The sequence below is a fragment of the Pan troglodytes genome, chromosome 8 (genome assembly GCF_028858775.2).
Source record: "Pan troglodytes isolate AG18354 chromosome 8, NHGRI_mPanTro3-v2.0_pri, whole genome shotgun sequence".
Taxonomy (NCBI): domain Eukaryota; kingdom Metazoa; phylum Chordata; class Mammalia; order Primates; family Hominidae; genus Pan; species Pan troglodytes.
This window is the reverse complement of record NC_072406.2, coordinates 106,688,403-106,711,046: the sequence shown is the minus strand read 5'-3', so window position 1 is coordinate 106,711,046 and position 22,644 is coordinate 106,688,403. Positions and strand designations below refer to the sequence as shown.

At 37.1% G+C, this 22,644-nt stretch overlaps 1 protein-coding gene across 9 annotated transcripts in view; it reads right to left on the bottom strand.

Annotated features, from left to right (window-relative positions):
- TBC1D12 (TBC1 domain family member 12) overlaps positions 1–22,644 on the bottom strand; it is a 136,496-nt gene that overhangs the window by 54,689 nt on the left and 59,163 nt on the right. For 6 of the 9 annotated variants that reach the window (XR_010146987.1, XR_010146988.1, XM_507936.7 and 3 more), the window contains one exon: positions 5,733–5,848. The exons of 1 other annotated variant lie outside the window; for it this stretch is intronic. Coding sequence is in view for 4 of the 8 variants with exons in the window: in XM_507936.7 (XP_507936.4) it covers positions 5,733–5,848 (116 nt within the window). In the remaining 4 variants the exon portion in view is untranslated. Of the gene's footprint in view, positions 1–5,732; positions 5,849–8,138; positions 9,428–9,465; positions 11,043–22,644 lie in introns of those variants that run through there. 2 more of the 9 variants (XM_063782023.1, XM_016918891.4) reach the window with 2 other exon arrangements.

Genomic DNA, 22,644 nt, shown 5'->3' with positions numbered 1-22,644 from the left:
GCCACCACACCTGGCTAATTTTATATATATATATAAACATATATATATATATATGTTTTTTTGTAGAGACAAGGTTTTGCTGTGTTGCCCAGGCTGGTCTTGAACTGCAGTCACTGAACTGGGAAACCTAAATGCAAAGGGAATAATTGAATCCTGGGGTGGCAGGGACCAAGTGGCAGCACTCAATCATTAAAGCAAGGCGAGCAGAATTACCATAATGAACAGCAGAGTCAAAGCCGCAATCAGAATAGTATGACTTGCACAGACCTATTGTGTTGGCTAGTTGATATGGTGTTTTAGAAGTGAAAAAAAGAAGCCTACTACATTCTTACTTGATCTATATAAGCAGAAAAGTGCTAGGTCAAGAGAACAAAAGTCTATCCTGAATCATGAAGACTAATGGCCCCTCAATCACTCCCCAGACTTGAGCCAGTTTACAGACCCAGAATCCTTTGAATGCGGAAGATGATGGGTCCCCTTGAGAGGACTCCAGTACACCACCAAAAATTTATACTATTAATCTTTCTCCCAGCCTTCCCCAAAGGGGCTTACAGCCTTTTACCAGGGTAACTATTCATTAGGTAAAAGAAAACAATCAGATCATTCAGGGACTACTGGATATCGGCTCTGATCTGACACTAATTGCAAGAGACCCAAAATGTTACCATAGTCCCGAGTCAAAGTAGAGGTATGCAGAGGTCAGGCGATTAGTGGAGTTTTAGCTCAAGTCTTTCTTACTGTGGGCCCAGTGGGTCCCCAAGCCCGTTCTGCGGTTAGCATAAGGTCAGCATGAAAATGAAGTTTTTTCTCAATATGGTGAAAGATATCAACCCTTGTCTTTGATGCATGGAGCCACCATACTAGCACTGAACTACTTAATTTGGGCTACTTACATACTTAAATTCTTGCATATTTAGGCTACTATTTGGGGAGTCTCTTATGTGTAGCTGAATGTAATTGCTTAATCATATACCAATAAATCAATGATGGTGCTCTAAAGGTCAAGAGCCATCACAAACTCCAACCACATTTAAAATCCATGGAGTTTAGTCCTCACATCCAGATCCATTGAATCTTATAATTCCTAGTATTGCCTACACATACTAACTACCTTAAATCTTGCAAATCGATTCTGTCCAAAGCTGCTTTCTACCTATGTCATAGCACCAACTATTAACTCCAAAATCCTAGCCTTAAGTCTCTCTTATTTCCTTTTACAAGCTATTCTGCTTGCCTCTCTGGATTTCTGCAAAAGAATAATGGATTTAACTGTTCCTAAATTTCAGAAAAAGTACTTCCTAGAATTACAAAGAATTGTGAAGATAAAAGCAATGATGGATTCCATATAGTTCCATATAAAATAATTACAATATCCCTTTTCATTATGTTAATACTTAAAAAAAACTTTATTTACTGTAAAGAAAATAAGACCACAGGAAAAAATAGAAGCTAAATATAGTTTTCAGGTAAAGAGTGATATTGTACTCTGGGTAATATTATTTTTTTCTTTTGCTTCTACATCCCAGAGCAATACACACCTTTCTGGAATTATTAATCTTTTGAACCTGTATTCCCTTCTTTTGCTTTTCTAGTCCTTTTAACAACCTTGCAATGAATTCCTCTATTAAAGTTCCTCTGTTTGAAATTACTACATTGATTTGTTTTTCTGACTGGACTCCGAGCCCTTAAGATACAGAAAATTGCTTGATTGATAGCTGTATTTCATTTACCTTTAGAAATTTTCATTTTATCATTGGAGAAACAGCTTAATTGAAATCACATTTCCAGTTTTTTTTTTTTGAGACAGAGTCTCGCTTTGTCACCAGGCTGGAGTGCAGTGCACAATCTCCGCTCACTGCAACCTCCACCTTCCGCATTCAAGCGATTCTCCTGCCTCAGCCTCCTGAGCAGCTGGGACTACAGGTGCACACCACCATGCCCAGCTAATTTTCATATTTTAGTAGGGATGGGGTTTCATCATGTTGGCCAGGATGGTCTCAATCTTTTGACCTCATGGTCTGCCCCCGCCTCTGCCTCCCAAAGTGCTGGGATTACAGGCCTGAGCCACGCCTGGCCTACATTTCCAGTTTAACTACAAATCCCGCCTTTAAGATTTCTAACCACCTACTGGCTTCCACCAAATAGGCCTGATCCTTCTCTTCACATAAGATGAAATGCTGCTGGTGTGAAGCTTAATCCCTTTTGCAATTGCAATCTCTGTCATCTTATTTTATTTTTTCTGAGACAGGGTCTCACTCTGTCACCCAGGCTGGAGTGCAGTGGCACAATCAGAGCTCACTGTAACCTCAAACTCCTGGGCTCAAGAAATCCTCCCAAGTAGGCTAGGACTACAGGTATGTGCCACCACACCCTGGCTTATTTTTGGTAGAGACAGGGTCTCACTATTTTGCACAGGCTGGTCTTGAACTCCTGGCCTCAAGCGATCCTCCTGCTTCAGCCTCCCAAAGTCCTGGGATTATAGATGTGAGCCACCATGCCTAGCTCCTCTATTTCTTTTCTACAAGTCATAGCAAATGATTTGCTGGGCACAGTTTAGGAGATCTAGTCTTCTATTTAATAAGGTGAAATTTGCAGATCTAAATAGACCTCTTCTCTGCACAACCTCACATCCCACATCTAGACCTCCCACATGGTCTAGACCCCACTGCTCACCTCCTGCTGTGCAGCCCAGTTCCTAACCAGAATCAATCTGGGGCCTGGGGTTTGGGGAACCCTGCTGTAGAATAATTTCTATCTTCTTCCAGATGCCACCTCATAGTCGAAGTAGTGGCATTACCAGTAGATAAGACACAAAAGCAGAACAGGCCTCTTGAATCTGCCTGCATCCATAAACAGAAGAAACCTAAGATTACTCAGACCTCTGTTCTAGCTTCTTGGGCTATAACTAGATAGATGTTAGCTGGCCCAAGTCTGCTAGAAGAGTATTCTGAGGGAGATAAAGTACAAAGTTCCACTTTAGTACTCAGGTTGTACCCAGGTATTCCCACGTACAGTTTTCTTCCCCTCAGCTGGTTTTATACTCAATAAAATTGAAGGTTTCATTCTCTTCTGTTCTCCATTATCTATTTTTCAATTGGTTGAAGTAGAAGAAGAAGAAATAAGTGATTAAACACCCTCATACTCCAATACCATGAAGACACTTTGTTGGTTTGTTTTAGTTACATAAATGTAAGTCATACAAATAACGTCCCCCCACCAAAAAGGCCCCTTCAAATTTAAAAAGGTGAACAAAATTGTTAATTAACCACAGCATCTCAGTGTTGGGTGGAACACTAGAGACCAAATTCAGTCTCTATACTACAAAGGAGCAAACACACAGAAACAGAATAAAAGCTATAACATATATTATAATTAATATAACTATAGATAGTTCAAAAGAGTGAAAATAAAAGTACTTTTTTCAGCTGTTTATATATTTTTGTACACTGAGTTCTTTTCATAATGTTATTGTACCTACCATGTTATTTCAAGACAATTCCATTGAACATTATTTCAAGGAATTGTTTGTGTGTGACAAGAAAGGTAAAAGAGAAGTAGATACAACGGAAGGCTGAAGAAATCACCAAAGACTTGATAGAAAAGATAAAGCCTAATCCTTAAGGATTGAGTAAGTAAGAAGTAGAAATAAGATAAAAGCCTTCCAAGAGAGGGGAATAACATGAGCAAAGGCATGGAGGCAGAACCTAAAGAGGCAGATATGATATGAAATAGAGTATGGTGTAAAGAAAGATTTGTCCCCAACACCGTCTAGAATAGAACTTTTTGAGTGATATTTTCATAAAGGCTTTCTGGGAAGAAATTAACATTCCCAGTAAAAAGCATAATCCATTTCGGATAAATTCTATCAAGCTTAAGCAAGCTCTTCTGGGAACTTATCTACGTACTCAGCTGACAGCTGCAAAGTCTAAAGATCTTTAACAAGTTATTCTTTTCTTGTTTATCTAACCACTCTTGTTTTCCTATAAATGGCTCCACCAAGAAAGGAATCTTTGAATTGGCCTGGTTCATTTTCATCCCTGGCAGCAAGTCTGAAATAAAATTTCACATGTTCTCATAACTAAGTTTCTAAAACGCTTTTTTTAAACAATGAAAAGACGATTATAAACATATTCATCAAATCCTAAAAGAGGAGCATTGGGACCACAATTCTTTAGTATGAGGGAATGTAACCAGAATAAAAGAATAATGTACTTAGTAAGTCCAGCTTTTTTTCTCTTGCAATGTCCAAAAAATATTCTACGCTCTTCTATTTGGCTCCAGACTCTTATTATGTTCATCAGGAAAATGGGTAGAAAAAGGTCCAGATCAGGAAAATGGCAAGAAAGGCTAGGAAGTTTTACATTTAAAAAAAAAAAAGAGAGAGAGAGAAAGAATTCTTTAGCTAGGTGCGGTTGTGTGCACGTGTAGTCCTGGCTACTCAGGAGGCTGAAGTGGCAGGATTGTCTGAGGCCAGGAGTTCGAGGCTGCAGTAAGCTATGATTGTGCCACTGCACTCCAGCCTGGATGTCAGAGCAAGACTCTGCCTCTACAAATTAAATTAAATTAAATTAAAAAGAAAGAGAGGGACAGAGAGACAATCCTAGTAAAAAAAAAGAATTGATCCAGAGAACCCAAGGAGGAGAAAAAGAGCTAAGAACCAAGTGGTCTTGCTTTAGGATGTGTTTTGTTTAATAATAAATCAGACAATGTTCTGATGTACAGCAGGAAAAGAACAATTTAAGATGTTTTGCTGAGCATTAAGAATGTACTCTTAGGCTGGGCATGGTGGCTAACACCTGTAATCCCAGCACTTTGGGAGGCTGAGATGGGTGGACCACTTGAGGTCAAGAATTCAAGACCAGCCTGGCCAACATGGCGAAACCCTGTCTCTACTAAAAATGCACACAAAAAAATTAGCCAGGTATGTTGGTGCATGTTTGTAATCCCAGCTACTCAGGAGGCTGTGCCAAGAGAATGGTTTGAACCCAGGAGGTGGAAGCTGTAGCGAGCTGAGATCGCACCATTGCACTCCAGCCTGGGTGACTGAGCAAAACTCTGTCTCAAAAATAAAAAATTAAAAATAAATGAAACAAAACAAACAAACATAAATAAATAAATAAGAAATGTATTCTTAATAATAATAGTAGGCTCCCAGCCAGGTCAGCTCACTCCTCTCTTGGGAGTGTACTCTTACTTCCTTAATAAAACTTTTACTTACCTAAGTAGTTACATAGTACAAAAGGCAAAGACAAGCACATCTTAAATACATACTAAATGTCAAGAAAGGAAGAATAACTGCCCTATCATGTTAAGATGGAGGAGCAGACAGTTGAAATAGAAACAGACATAAAGAGCCAATACTTTATTATGTTTCGTATATTAACTCACAGAGACCTCTAGAAAATATGCGTAAGTCTTAGACAACAACAATATACTCTCTACTAGGGCCAGCAGTGCATGCCTACAATCCTGGAAGGGGAGACTGAGGCAGGAGGATCACTTGAGTTTGAGAACAGCCTGGGCAACATAGCAAGACCCTGTCTCTAAACAAACCAAAAACCCAAGAAAAATATATTCTCCCCAAATAGTTTTAGGATAGACAACAGGGATTAAATTTTGTAAAAATTAAATCCTTTCTCAATATCTTTCTCGCTATCTTTTAAAATAGTGAACAAAATTAAATTTAACTTTAAAATATAAACAATGTCACTGATTATCACTAAAATACTTACGATGGTCGATCCTCAAGAATCAAGGCAGTGGTAGAAAGCGGCTCAAATTCAAAATTCTTGCGTCTTGAAGACTGAGGTGGTGGTTTACAGGTCCTCCCCGTTCGTGCTTCATATTCCTAGAGTAAATTAAAACATACCTTATACAGAAACTGCTCCAACATAGTTTGTATTATTAAATCTGTATCATTAAAAATATTATGCTATAATGAGGGATACATACAATTCAAAAAATAATTTGGTAAAAATATCAAGCAGACAAAAAATAAAAGTTTTTTTTTTGGAGGTGGAGGGGAGCTGGGAGCAGTGGCTCATGCCTATAATTCCAGCACTTGGGAGGCCGAGGTGGCAGGATTACTTGAGCTCACGAATTCAAGACCAGCCTGGGCAAGGGTCAACACCTCACCTCTACTAAAAACAAAAGATAAAAAAAGTTGTTTTTTTTTGTTTTCCTGAAGCAACCTAAACTATAAATATATATTACATACAAAGTATCAAAATGTAAGAGAAGGAAAGAAGTACACTAGATTAATTAAAGTTTTAAGAAGACATTCTTAATTGCCTCCTATGATATCAGCTATCCAGGCCATCTTTGAATAATCTACAACTAGATAAGCCTACTTCCTAAACTTTCAATTAGATCAGTGATTAAAATGTTGAGACAAGATATAGATAATGCCACTGTATTGCTCTGAAGATCCCTCTCAAGGGTGACATTCAACCTCTAATGAAATGATAGTTTTGGATTTCAATCTAGTATTACAAATAGATCTACTTACTCTAAATTTAAACAACAGTTTGCTAACACATCTTATTCAAAAATATAGCCACAGACTGTCAAACATTTCACTAAAATTAAGAAACTTTCTATAGTATTCTTCTAATTCATCCAACCTGATAATTCTAATTAAAACAAATTAATTTAATATATGGTAAACACATTTAAATTTATCCATTCAAGTATTCTTTCATAAATGTTCCCAAACTTCTGAAATTTATTTATAGAAATTTGCCAAAGATCAATACCAAATTTACCAGCTTGCAAGCTTCAGTACCCACATTTTTTCCTTTCTAAAAAATCAAGCTAGCATCTGATCATCTCCAGGCACTAGTTATATTTTTCATTACATTCTCAAATATTACTCAATGATTTCATTAACTATGCAAGTCCACTGGTGGCTAGAGAAGACACTGATTTATATGAAGAAAATAAAATGCACTTAAAGTGGTCAGATATTTCACTTTTTAGTTGCTTAACTACAATTGCTTGTAATTCTTTTAATACTATTGTTACATCTTTTCCAACTCAAAGCCTATTTCTCCTTACTCAATTGGGCAATCGTAAAATGAGACCTGATAGTTCCATACCTCTTAAAAATTTGATAATCTTTTTTTTTCTTTTTCTTCTTTTTTTTTTTGAGATGGAGTTATGCTCTTGTTGCCCAGGCTGGAGTGCAGTGGCATGGTCTTGGCTCACTGCAACCTCCGCCTCCCGGGTTCAAGCGATTCTCCCACCTCAGCCTCCCGAGTAGCTGGGATTACAGGCATGTGCCACCACGGCTGGCTATTTTGTTTTGTATTTTTAGTAGAGACAGGGTTTCTCCATGTTGGTCAGGCTGGTTTCAAACTCCTGAACTTGTGACCCGCCCACCTGAAACTCCCAAAGTGCTAGGATTACAGGCGTGAGCCACCGCGCCCGGCCTTGATTATCTTCTTGAAGCTTAACCTTAATTGAGATATTACTTTTAAAAAACAACTTATTTTGTCTTACAAACTTCAGCTTACCTTGTGGTTCCAGCCACTGTTTATAAAGTTTCATATTCATCTTTAGTTCTGCATCTTCCCTTCCATCTACTATATCTATGCTCTGCTTATCTGAGAGCTCCCTTGCATCACCACATTGGGTTTTTAGAAACTTCTCCTCTATCAAATTATTTAGGATTGTGTGCACTTATGTTTATTAACTGTCATCTCAAAGAACCATACAGCCGTTCATAATCAAAAACAATAATATCACTCATTTCTTTTTGTCTTTTCCAATTTTCTTTCCTAATATCTAGAATATATAATCATGCTCAATGTTTCTTTTCTTCATTACAAACTCCAATGTAATAAATCCCTTTTCTGCTCATGTTTTTCTTACTAAAAGTTATAGAAAAATAATAAATTTGTTATAATTTAAATGGTGTTTTATTTTCCTACAAGGTAACCTGGTTTCACTGCCAAACAGAATACCATGAATATTATCCAATAAAACATTTTCCATGCAAACAAAGGCCAAGCACATAGACAGCAAAATCAAACTTTTAAACCAATATATTAATAACAACTAACATTGACACTGTGTAACCATGCACTGTTAGAGCCCTCCCAGTGGAGAAAAACTGAGGCTCAAAGATGTATACTCACTTGCTGAAGGTCATTACCAGCAGGCAGTTTGGCTCCATAGCCTGCCTTTTAACAATCTATTATCTTGCTATATTAACAGGCAGTAAAGTAGCTATGTATGACATTAAAAAATTTTTTTTTGTAGAGATGGGATCTCCTTAGGGTTGCCAAGGCTGTTCTTGAACTCCTGGGCTCAAGCAATCCACTCGCCCTGTCTCCCAAAGTGTCAGGATTATGGGTATGGGCCACTGTGCCTGGCTGATGAAAATTTAAAAGAATGAGATTCATAAAATCATTCAGTGAAAGGCTCATCGGGGTAGATCAGACTGACAATGCCTGAATCCCCAATCCACTTAAATATGACAAAAGGAGACCCCCAGACAGTATATTTCTTGTATGATGCAATATGAAGTATACACTACCATTCTTGAAATATTCTTGCCAAAAGAAAAATCAAAGTTAAATATAATTAAGCCTATAGAATTGTGTTCTCCAATATTGTGGCCAAAGTTAGTAATAACCAAATAAGCTAATACATATTTAAATATGCATAAAATTATCAAGGAAGTATTAAGAGGTTCTCCTCCGGAGAGTGAGACTAGAAATGAAGGGCTTTTGGTTCACCTTATGAAACCAGTGTTGATTGGCTTTGTAAACAACAAAAAACAAAGTATATCTTATGAGAGATCACTCATGGCCATGGTGGATCGATGGACAAAGATCTTACTAAGAGGTGGGATCGGAACTGGAGCAAAAATGATGGGTACTGATAGGCAGAAAGAATTAAAAGAACAAGTCAGCAGGAGCAAACAAAGGCATGGATCAGGGAAACACATTAATCTCACTGAATAGGAAAAATGATGAGAAATAAGATTAGAAAGGTGTGGGTTAAATTACAGAGACTTTCACTGGCTAAAATATTTGGACTTAATCATGAACAAAATGGGAAACCACTGAAAGTTTAGATAAAGCCAAGTTTGATGAAAGCTGTCCTTTATAAAACGTGAACTAAGTATACATTTAATATATAAAGCAACTCAAAATGAAGCAGCTAGAATATAATTTATGTATCTACGAGAGGAATGAGCTTTTTTTTTTTTTTTTTTTTGGAGATACAGAGTCTCACTCTATTGCCCAGGCTGGAGTGCAGTGGCACAATCTCAATCTCAGCTCTCCGCAACCTCCACCTCCAGGGTTTAAGCCATTCTCCTGCCTTGGCCTCCTGAGTAGCTGAGATTACAGGCATGTGCCACCAAGCCCGGCTAATTTTTGTATTTTTCATAGAGACAGGGTTTCACCATGCTGGCCAGGCTGGCCTCGAACCCCTGACCTCAGATGATCCACCCACCTCAGCCTCCCAAAGTGCTGGGACTGCAGGCGTGAGCCACTGCACCCGACCTAGGAATAAGTTTTGTACAGAATCGTCACTCAAACACCATTCACATAAGAAGTTGTATTCTAGCACTTCCCACATACATCCTTGTCATAAAAGTGCTGTAAATTTCTAGAGTAATAATAATAAAAAAGCTTTAAAACATTGTATGAGCTCATCTTTATCAGAAAATAGCACAGATTTCCATATCAAAATAACTTAAATATTTGCTGAATAAATTAAACATGCCATCCTAATGCAATCAGAATTACAAATTATATAGCAGCACTCCTGGATAAAAAAAAAAAGTAAAAAAAAAAAAACCAGAATTACAAATTGTATTAGAAATAATACGGCTGGGCACAGAGGTTCACGCCTATAATCCCAGCACTTTGGGAAGCCAAGGCTGGCAGATCACTTGTGCCTAGGAGTTCAAGACCAGCCTGGGCAACATGGTGAAATCCTGTCTCTACAAAAAATACAAAATTAGCCAAGTATGGTGGCATGCGCCTCTAGTCCTCAGCTACTTGGGAGGCTGAGGTGGGAGATCACTTGAGCCAGGTTGTGGAGGCTGCAGTGGGTCATAATCATTCCACTGCACTCCAGCCTGGGTGACAGAGTGAGACCTTCTCTCCAAAATAATAATAATAATCAAATATTAACACTAGTACTTTCAAAATTCATCATAAGATTATATGCTACTTATTAAGATGTTTTTGATTATATACAACAGAAAACCCAACTCAAACAGGTTTAGGCAAATTTATGAGCTCTTAAAACTGAATATTCCATACAATCAGTTAACTTTGGATTCTGTTTGACCAAGAGGTTCACAGCATAAACATCAATCAGCAACTCCATTTCTCTACTGTTCTCTCAGTTCTCCCCTCCTCCACGTGATCTGAAGATGTAATGAGAAATTTAAGTAAGTACTGATTTTCATCTACATTCCTAAAAGTTAGGTATATACAAATTGGCAAAAAAACCAAAAATTCTTCAGAGACATAGGGTAGACTCCCACTTGGTGAACTGGGTAACTCACACCAACTTTCTTGCTGCAAACAATCTCTGCAGTCCCTGACAAAGGGGGAACAAACAAGATGAGCCTGAGGATCACTCAACTGTTATGCCTGGAGGCAATACTGAACATCAGGGCAGGAAGGGGGACCCCAAAGGAAGCTTGGCTGTTAGTTTGGAAAGGCCAAAGGGCTAGAATTTTGGGGATACAGTAGTAGAAAAGAAAGTGCCCCATCAAGAAAGAACTCCAGGTCCTGCACAGTGGCTCACACCTGTAATCCCATCACTTTGGGAAGCTGAGGCGGGTGGATTACTTAAGGTCAGGAGTTCGAGACCAGCCTGGCCAGCATGCTGAAACTCTGTCTCTATGAAAAATACAAAAATTAGCTGGGCATGGTGGCATGTGCTTGTAGTCCCAGGTACTTGGGAGGTTGAGGCAGGAGAATCACTTGAACCCAGGAGGCAGAGGGTTGCAGTGAGCCGAGATCACCCCACTGCACTCCAGCGTGAGTGACAGAATGAGACTCCATCTCAAAAAAAAAAAAAAAAAAAAAAGGAAAAACTCCAGAAACCAGCATAGCAGTATTCTTGAATCTTCAGCTGAATACTGATCTACACATGTGTACAATAAAACCCTACAAAGCTGGGCAAAGAAGAACTTTTGGGAAAAGAACAAAAACCTGAGGAGCTACAAGCAAAACACTTCCCAGAGCTTACCCAGGGGTGAGAATTATTCACATTATCACCACCAGAATAAAAAGTCATCACTGGGAATACACAAAACATTCAGGAAAAACCCAAAAGGTCTCTTTGTTGGATGTAAGACATTGTGAATTTTAGACGGCTGAGGGCTGAATAATATTTGATTTTGTTCTGTCCAGAAGTTAAGCTTCTTGTGCATCAGTTTGACTCCTTTATGGCTTATTTATAAACTTTTTTAGTTCACATCTAATGTAATTTTTTCTTTGGAGCTAATTTATCCCATAACTAAGAAATTATCAATGAACTTACTTTCTTCTGCAATGTTTAATCTGTGATTAATGTCACCCAGTAAAATATTCACATCAGATCTTGCATATTAAAAACTGTAGCACTGTTATCAATCAACTTGAGAACAGAGCAACAGAAACTATCCAAAATTAAGCAAAGAAAGGGAAAAAAATTGAAGAAATATAAGCAGAGCTTTAGGGAACACTATGAAGCAGCCTAAATTATGTGTAATTGGAGTGTAGGTAAGAGGGAGAACAATATTTAAGACAATAATGGCTGAAATGTTGTCAAACTACACCCACAGACCCAAGAAGTTCAATAAATTCTAAGCGGAATACAGATAAAATCACACCAAAAGACATCATAATTATTTGCTAAAATATAATGGTAAGAAGAATATTTTAAAAGCAGCCAGAAAAAAAGCACTTATATTGAAAAGACTGAATGTGAAAACGATTACAAGACTTTTCCCCTAAAATTATTCCAGTCAAAAGACAATAGAAAAATCTTTAAATTGCTGAAGGAAAAAAAAATGGAGAGGGAACATCTATTAACTTAGAATCCTATACGAGAGGAAATATCTTTCATTAGTGAAAGCAAAATAAAAATATTTTCAGACAAGCAATAGCTAAGAGAATTTGTTGTCAGTAGACCAGCAATATAATTTCAAGGACATTATTCAGGCAGAAAGTATGTATCACATGAAAACATGAATATACACAAAGAGATAAAAAGCACCAAAAATAATAAATATAGACAAAAAGACAGTTTTCTCATTTCTTAAAGTTAGAGAATATTTGGTCATTTAATACAGAAATATACTGGTAAATGTAAATAAGCAGTTTACAGCACAAAAGTTAGAAAGGAGGTAACGGCAGTACACTGTTGTAAGTTTCTTCCATTATACTCAAGTGCTATAAAGTTATTTGAAGGTAGACCATGATAAATTAAATATCATAAAAGCCCTAGTGTTGCAGTTTCTCAATGTGTAATCAGAAGACCTAAGTGTTCAGGAGATGCTTTCATGGGGTCTGCAAAGTCAGAGCTATATTCCTAAGAGTGTTAATAGTTTGTCACTGCATTGACATTTGTACTAATGGTGCTCAGCAATGTTGAATAAAACTGTAGGTAGCCTGGACAATATAGTGAGACATTGTCTCTACAAAAAATAAAAACATTAGCCAAGTATGGTTGTACGCGCATGAGAGTGGGGAGCTATGAGCTCACTGCTGCAATTGCTCACCTGGGCAATAGAGACCCTGTCTCAAAAACAAAAACTGTCAGTGCCCTATCACAAATCAAAGCAATAGCACTCTGATGACTGTATTATTCAGGACATGCATTGAAGGTTTAAAAAAAAGAGGGGGAGTGGCCAGATTCATTTAAGTATGTCTATGACAAAACAGTAAAAATTATTAATTGTATTAAATATTTATATATGAGTAAACATCTTAACATTCTGCGTGACAAAAGGAAAAGTACAGGGCCAGGCACAGTGGCTCATGCCTGTAATCCCAGCACTTTGGGAGGCCAAGGCGGGCGGATCACCTGAGGTCGGAAGATCGAGACCAGCCTGACCAAATGGAGAAACTCCATCTCTACTAAAAATACAAAAATTAGCCGGGCGTGGTGGTGCATGCCTGTAATCCCAGCTACTTGGGAGGCTGAGGCAGGAGAATCGCTTGAACCCAGGAGGCGAAGGTTGCAGTGAGCTGAGATAGCGCCACCGCACTCCAGCCTGGGCAACAACAGCGAAACTCTGTCTTAAAAAACAAAAACAAAAACAAAAAAACTCTACTACACACTTGTGCAAAGGAAAAGCACTTGTGCAATTATTTGAGTTCTAAACTGAACAAATGTCTTTTTCAAGAACACTATTTTTATTTAAAAGAAAAACTGACTGCAAACTGCAGTGGCAGTCATTTTCTAAAAATTAGACAAAGTGGGCCCTTTATCTCCATGATATTTCTCCCAGAAAACCATAAACCCACTCAAGTCATAAGGAAATCATGAGAGAAACCTAAATTGAAGACCATTCTAGAAAATAATAGACCAGTACTCTTCAAAAGTGTCAAGTTCATTAAAAAAAGGAAAGATGACAAACTGTCAAAGGCCATAGAGACTAAGGAATTGTGATAGCAAAATATAATGTGATATTCTGGATTAGACACTGAAAGAGAAATAGGACTTTAATAGAAAAATTGGTGAAATCCAAGTGAAGTCTGGAGTTTAATTAATAGTAATCTACCAAAGTCAATTTTCTGAGTTTTGACAAATGTACAGGGTAATAGATGCTAACATTAGAAGAAACTGAATGAGAGGTATTTATGAATTCTCTGTATTGTTTTTTCAGTATCACAATAATAAAGTTATTCCAAAATCTACAGTTATTCTGTAAATCTAAAGTTATTCCAAAATAAAAAGCTTATTGAAACAAACAAAAAAGGATGAAGTGTGCCAGTGATTTTAAGGAAAGCAATTGAAAGTATGTGTTGCTAATAATAAAATCCAGCCTTTCAGTAAGAATTAAAATGCTGTGAACTTGTAAATGCCACTATATATATGTGTGTATGTATATACATATATACATATATATATGTTGTCAATAGACAGCAATATAATTTCAAGGAAATTATTCAGGCAGAAAGTATGTATCACATGAAAACATGAATATACACAAAGAAAATGCACCAAAAATAATAAATATGGACAAATAAAAAAGACAGTTTTCTCATTTCTTAAAGTTTTAGAGAATATTTGGTCATTTAATACAGAAATATACTGGCAAATGTAAATAAGGAGTTTACAGCACAAAAGTTAGAAAGGAGGTAACAGCAGTACACTGTTGTAAGGTTCTTACATGTAAGGTTCTTACAAAACTAAGACCCAACTATATGCTGTTTATAAGAAACCCACTTTAAATATAAAGACAGATACAAGAATAAAAGGATGAAAACAGAAATGTCTGCAAAATATTAACTGCAAACAAGCTCTAGTGGCTAATAAAGTCAGATAAAAACTTCATATATATGTGTATATATACACATACATGTATATACATATATACGCGTATATACATATATACGTATATACGCGTATATATGTATATACGCGTATATATGTATATACATACATGTATGTGTATATATGTATGCATGTACGTATGTATGTATGTATGTATGTGTGTACGTACATATGTATGTATGCGTATACGTATGTATGTATGCGTATACGTATGTATGTATATGTATGTATGTATACGTATATATGTATGTATGTATACGTATACGTATATATGTACACACACACACACACACACATATATATATATTTTTTTTTAGGCAAGAGTCTTGCTCTGTCGCCCAGGCTGGAGTGCAGTGGCATGATCTTGGCTCACTGTAACCTCCACCTCCCAGGTTCAAGCGATTCTCCTGCCTCAGCCTCCCGAGTAGCTGAGACTACACGCACGTGCCACCATGCTCAGCTAATTTTTGTATTTTTAGTAGAGATGGCTTTTCACCATGTTAGCCAGGATGAGCTCAGTCTCTTGACCTCGTGATCCACCTGCCTCATCCTCCCAAAGTGCTAGGATTACAGGCGTGGGCCACTGCGCCCGGGCCTATGCCACCATATATTTAACAGCTTCCCAGAGTTAGATTTTTGTGAGATCAGTGGTGATAATACTGTCGTTTTTTGATATTTTATAATGCAATGCTGTAACATTTGGAAGATCTACGTATCTGGTGCACCAGTACTTTCCAAATGACCAATGCATGATATTATAAAACCATGTATAAATACACATATCCATGCAAAGTGCAAGAAAGACCAATGGATTTTTCTATAACAGAATTATATGGTTTCAGATTCCACACTATAACTTACCTTTAAGAAACAACCACTTGATAAATTTTGGAGTGGCATCAAAGAAGAATGCCCACAATTATCTGAAAAGACTATTAAAACGTTCTTCTCTTTACTACATACATAACTGTGAGATTTTCTTCATGTACTTAAATTTACTAAAACAATATAAAGCAAAAAACTAAGTGCAAGAGTAGATATGAGAATCCAGCCTTCATTTACACCATACATTAAAGAGATCTGCAAAAATGTAAAACAATGCCACTCTCCCCACTACTTGTTTTTTAATAGTCATTTTTCACAAATATGTTGTTTTTGTTAACATATAATAGCTTTATTCTTGTGATATTTAAATGATTAATACTTGAACACTTCAGTTTTAACTGGGGGCATAGTAATAACTGATAATCCCATAAACAAAAACCCTTTGAGGTCTTTATTAATTAAGAATCCAAAGGGACCCTGTCTCTATAAAAAAAATTTTAAAATTAGCCACACATGGTGGTATGTGCCTGTAGTCCTAGCTACTCTGGAAGCTGAGGTGGGAGGATGGCTTGAGCCCAGGAGGCAGAGGTTGCAGTGAGCCAAGACTGCACCACTGCACTCCAGCCTGGGCAATAGAGCCAGACTTTGTCTCAAAAAAAGAAAAAAGAATCCAAAGGTATCATGAGACTAAGATGTTTGAAAACTGTTGGTCAACAGCAACCACCAAAAAAGTAAAACAAAGGTAAAGCTAATAAGCTAATAGTGGTGATAAAGTGCAGTGACAAAAATACTCATTCAACCCAAAAGAGGGCAGGAGAAAAAAAAAGTGAAAGACCAGAAGAAATAATTTGAAAAGAAATAGCAAGATGGTAAATTTAAATCTGATCAGATCAATAATGACAGTAAATGACATGCCATTTAAAAAATAGAGGGTATCAGATTGTATACAAAAGCAAGACCCAACTATATGCTATTTATAAGAAACCCACTTTAAATATAAAGACAGATACAAGAATAAAAGGATGAAAACAGAAATGTCTGCAAAATATTAACTGCAAACAAGCTCTAGTGGCTAATAAAGTCAGATAAAAACTTCATATATATGTGTATATATACACATACATGTATATACATATATACGCGTATATACATATATACGTATATACGCGTATATATGTATATACGCGTATATATGTATATACATACATGTATGTGTATATATGTATGCATGTACGTATGTATGTATGTATGTGTGTACGTACATATGTATGTATGCGTATACGTATGTATGTATGCGTATACGTATGTATGTATATGTATGTATGTATACGTATATATGTATGTATGTATACGTATACGTATATATGTACACACACACACACACACACATATATATATATATTTTTTTAGGCAAGAGTCTTGCTCTGTCGCCCAGGCTGGAGTGCAGTGGCATGATCTTGGCTCACTGTAACCTCCACCTCCCAGGTTCAAGCGATTCTCCTGCCTCAGCCTCCCGAGTAGCTGAGACTACACGCACGTGCCACCATGCTCAGCTAATTTTTGTATTTTTAGTAGAGATGGCTTTTCACCATGTTAGCCAGGATGAGCTCAGTCTCTTGACCTCGTGATCCACCTGCCTCATCCTCCCAAAGTGCTAGGATTACAGGCGTGGGCCACTGCGCCCGGGCCTATGCCACCATATATTTAACAGCTTCCCAGAGTTAGATTTTTGTGAGATCAGTGGTGATAATACTGTCGTTTTTTGATATTTTATAATGCAATGCTGTAACATTTGGAAGATCTACGTATCTGGTGCACCAGTACTTTCCAAATGACCAATGCATGATATTATAAAACCATGTATAAATACACATATCCATGCAAAGTGCAAGAAAGACCAATGGATTTTTCTATAACAGAATTATATGGTTTCAGATTCCACACTATAACTTACCTTTAAGAAACAACCACTTGATAAATTTTGGAGTGGCATCAAAGAAGAATGCCCACAATTATCTGAAAAGACTATTAAAACGTTCTTCTCTTTACTACATACATAACTGTGAGATTTTCTTCATGTACTTAAATTTACTAAAACAATATAAAGCAAAAAACTAAGTGCAAGAGTAGATATGAGAATCCAGCCTTCATTTACACCATACATTAAAGAGATCTGCAAAAATGTAAAACAATGCCACTCTCCCCACTACTTGTTTTTTAATAGTCATTTTTCACAAATATGTTGTTTTTGTTAACATATAATAGCTTTATTCTTGTGATATTTAAATGATTAATACTTGAACACTTCAGTTTTAACTGGGGGCATAGTAATAACTGATAATCCCATAAACAAAAACCCTTTGAGGTCTTTATTAATTAAGAATCCAAAGGGACCCTGTCTCTATAAAAAAAATTTTAAAATTAGCCACACATGGTGGTATGTGCCTGTAGTCCTAGCTACTCTGGAAGCTGAGGTGGGAGGATGGCTTGAGCCCAGGAGGCAGAGGTTGCAGTGAGCCAAGACTGCACCACTGCACTCCAGCCTGGGCAATAGAGCCAGACTTTGTCTCAAAAAAAGAAAAAAGAATCCAAAGGTATCATGAGACTAAGATGTTTGAAAACTGTTGGTCAACAGCAACCACCAAAAAAGTAAAACAAAGGTAAAGCTAATAAGCTAATAGTGGTGATAAAGTGCAGTGACAAAAATACTCATTCAACCCAAAAGAGGGCAGGAGAAAAAAAAAGTGAAAGACCAGAAGAAATAATTTGAAAAGAAATAGCAAGATGGTAAATTTAAATCTGATCAGATCAATAATGACAGTAAATGACATGCCATTTAAAAAATAGAGGGTATCAGATTGTATACAAAAGCAAGACCCAACTATATGCTATTTATAAGAAACCCACTTTAAATATAAAGACAGATACAAGAATAAAAGGATGAAAACAGAAATGTCTGCAAAATATTAACTGGAAACAAGCTCTAGTGGCTAATAAAGTCAGATAAAAACTTCATAAAAGGAAATCTTACCAAAGCAAAAAGGACATATCATTGATGACACAGGGACCAATTCACCAAGACAACTTCAAAACAAAGCTTCAAAAAACAGGAAACAATAATTGACAGAAATGAAAGAAGAAATAACCAAGTACATTATGGTGGAGATTTTATCACTCTTCTCTCAGTTAGTGGTAGAAAAAGCAGAAAATTTAAAAAATATAAAAAATTTAACACTACCATCTAACATGACCTAAACTGATATTTATAGAATATTTCATTCAACATCTGCAAAATACACACTGCTCTAAAGTACACAAGGAACGTTCAGTAATGCCCCTATATTTGGGGCATAAACAAGTCTCAATAAATTGAAAAAAACTAAAATTGCATAACATATATTGTCTGACTGTTATGGTTTGAATATGTCTATTTGTCCCTTCCAAAACTGGTGTTGAAATTTAATCCCCAGTGTGATAGTACTGGGCAGGGGTGGGGGAGCCTTTAAGAGGTAATTTGGTCAGGAGGGCTCTGCCCTCATGAATGGATTAATCTGTTCATGGATTAACTTATTATCATGAGAGTGGGACTGGTAGCTTTATAAGAAAAGGAAAAGAGACCTGAGCTCATATGTTCAGCTCCCTTGCCACATGACGCCCTGCATTGCCCTGGGACTCTGCAGAGTTCCAACCAGTAAGAGGACTCTCACCAAATGAAGCCCCTCGACCTTGGACTTTTCATCCTCTGTAACTGTAAGAAATAAATTCCCTTTCTTTATAAATCACTCAGTTTCCAATATTCTGTTATAAGCAACGGAAAATGGACTGAGACACTGACCATCCATATTAATCATTTATGAAAACATATCCATAAAATCCCAAGATATTTTAAAAGTAAAATAACATACCTCTACATAATCATAAGTAAAGGCAGTAACAAAAGAAAAGGAAAAGTATCTTTCATTGATTGAAAATGAAAACACTGAAATTTATGGAATGCAGCTAAAGCACAGTTAGAGGAAAATTTGTAGCTTAAAATACATTAAAAAGATAAAAGGTCTAAAATGAATGATCCACCTTAGAAAACTAGAAAAAAAGCAAAATAAATCCAAAGCAAGTGGATAGTAAATAATAAAGAACAGAAATCAATGAACAGAACACACAAAAAACAAGAAGTTGAAAATCAGTGAAACAAAAGGTGTTTCTTTTAAAACATAATAAAATTGACAAACTCCTAGTAAAACTGATGAATGAAAAAGAGAAGATAAAAATTGCCAAAATCAGGAATGCAAGAGAGATCATCACTATCCACATTTCTATCACATACCTAGCAGACATTAAAAAGATAAGAAAATATGAATAATTTAATTGCAATAAATCCAACAATATAGATGACATATAAAAATCTGTTGAAAGACATGTTACCAAAACTGACTCAAGAAGAAACAGAAAACTTGAAAAGCCCAGGCTGATGTCAAGAAAAACATTAAATTTATAACTAAAAATATGCTCAACAACAAAAAACTTCCACACTTCACTTAGATCAGTAATTCTCAACTGGGGTTGACTTTGCCCCCTTAAGGACATCTGACAATGTCTAAGACATTTTGGTTGTCACAATGAGAAGTGAAAGGGGATTACTACTGGAATTCCTAGAGGCCAGGGGTACTACTAAATATCCTGTATTTCACAGGAAAGCCCCTCACAATATTTACATTTAGGTCATGTAAATATGTACTATGTAATATTTACATGACCTAAAATGTCAAAAGTGCTGAGGTTGAGAAACCTTGGCTTAAATTATTTCACTGGTAAATTCTGTCAAACATTCAAGGAAGAAATAACACCAATTCTACACAAATAATTTCAGAAAACAGAAACAATCCTCAACTTACTAAATGATGATTGTATTATCCCAATACCAGAATCTGACAAAAGCATTAAAAGAAAATTATAGACTGACATCCCTCATGAATATAGAAGCAAAAATCCCTAACATAGTATTAGCAAACTGACTTCCGGATTTCCACTCCAGCATGTACACAGCTTAGAAATTGCCATTCCAGGACAGGTGTGGTGGCTCACGCCTATAATCCCAACATTTTGTGGGGGTCAAGGTGGGAGGATCTTTTGAGGCCAGGAGTTCAAGAAGTTGCCACTGCATCCTAACAAGTAAAAACCTAAGCAAACTGAAAAATTAATAATTATTCTTAGATTCACCAAAGACATGAAGCCACAGAGCAAACCACTGCCCCAAAACTGCAGAAACAAACACATAAAGAAGAATCACAACTTAGCAGAGCAGAAACTCAGAAGCTGAAACCTCTGGCAGTGCTGCAGTAGGAAAACATAAACTGTAATTGACAAACTGATAGAGGCTGAGTGTGGACAAGTCTGAGTGTTAGAACTCCAGGGGGTAGGCAGCTATTTAAAAAAGGAAAAAAAAAAAATTAAACAAAACTCCAGGAGGACCCAGTTGCGTACACTTTCGTGAGTTTTATTTCCAGGAACTCTACCAGGTCCTCAGACTGAGTACTGTGGGGAAGAAATCCCCTTGTGCTTTCAGCAGGAGAGGAAAAGTAATTATTTTGAAATAGTCCTTTATATTCTGTTCTTAACAAGGTCTGCCCTCGGGAGAAACTTTTTTACCAGAGCCTAACCTGCTCTAACCTAACTAGGGGAAGGGAAATACACAACTCCAGCTCCCTCTGGCCATTCTGTCCTGTCAAAGGGGGAAAAAAAACAAAACTGAGAAGCACTATGAAGCGTACCATTCAGAGGTACAGGTTCACCAAAAGATTAAGACCCAATCATAGGACTATAGAATGCTTCCCCTTTTCCCACACCTTACCACTACCTTACTAAAGTCCCATTTACCAGTTCCTTTTACCCACCGCATTTATATCTACCTTTCAGCAAAACTTATATGGCATACTAAATGGTAAAAACCACAGTCTAAAGAGATTAAACAAGCATTAGAACCAGAGTCAGATATGATAGGAATGTTGGAATTATCAAACCAGAATTCGTTTTAAAGAGAACTATGCACTAAAGGCTTCAGTGGAAAAAGTAGACAACATGCAAGAATAATGTAAGAGATGAAAATTTTAAGAAATAATAAAAAAGAAATACTAAAGATTAAAAAAACTGGAACAGAAATAAAGAATTCCTTTGATGGGCTGATTAGTAAATTGGACATGGCTGAGACAGAATCTCTGAACTTGAGGATACGACAACAGAACTTTCAAAACTGAAAAGCAAAGAGAAAAAAGACTGGGAAAAAAAGTACAGAATATCCAAGAACACTGGGAAAACTATAACGCACAAGAGAGAGGGGAGGAAAAGAGAGACAGAGAGAAGGAAGAAGAAATATCTAAAGCAATATGGACTGAGAATTTCCCCCAAATTAATGTCAACACCAAATCAAAGATCCAGGAAGCTCAGAGAACATCAAATAGGATAAACATTAAAAAAAAAACAACTACTTCTAGCCATATCATATTCAAATTTCAGAAAATAAAATCAAAAAATCTTCAAAGGCAGCAGAGGTAAAAACACGCTACCTATAGGAGCAAAGATATGAACTTATCCTCAGAAATGCAAGTAAAGAGTGGAGTGAAATATTTAAAGTGCCAAGAGAAAAAAAATTGCAAACCTAGAATTCTGTACCCTACAAAGTTATCCTTCAAAAGTGAAGGAAAAAAACTTTCTGGGACAATTATTAAGGCATTTGTTTGCCAGGAGACTTGCCTTGCAAAAAATGTTAAAAGAATTTCTTCTGAAAGAAGATATTTTTCTTTTTTCTTTTTTTTTGAGATGGAATCTTGTTCTGTCACCCACGCTGGAGTGCAGTGGCGTGATCTCATGATCTCAGCTCACCTCAACTTCCGCCTCCCAGGTTCAAGCGATTCTCCTGCCTCAGCATCCCAAGTAGCTGGGATTACAGGCATGTGCCACCATGCCCAGCTAATTTTTGTATTTTTAGTAGAGACAGGGACTTGAGAGATGACAACGTGCTGGCAGCCCTCGCTCGCTCTCGGTGCCTCCTCAGCCTCCGTGTCCGCTCTGGCCGCGCTTGAGAAGCCCTTCAGCCCACTGCTGCACTGTGGGAGCCCCTCTCTGGGCAGGCTGAGGCCAGAGCTGGCTCCCTCTACTTGCCAGGAGGTGTGGAGTGAGACGTGCAGGTGGGAACCATGGCTGCGCGCGGCACTCATGGGCCAGCGCAAGTTCCGGGTGGGTGCGGGCTCGGCAAGCCCCGCACTTGGAGCTGCCGGCCGGTGCCACTGGCCCCGGGCAGTGAGG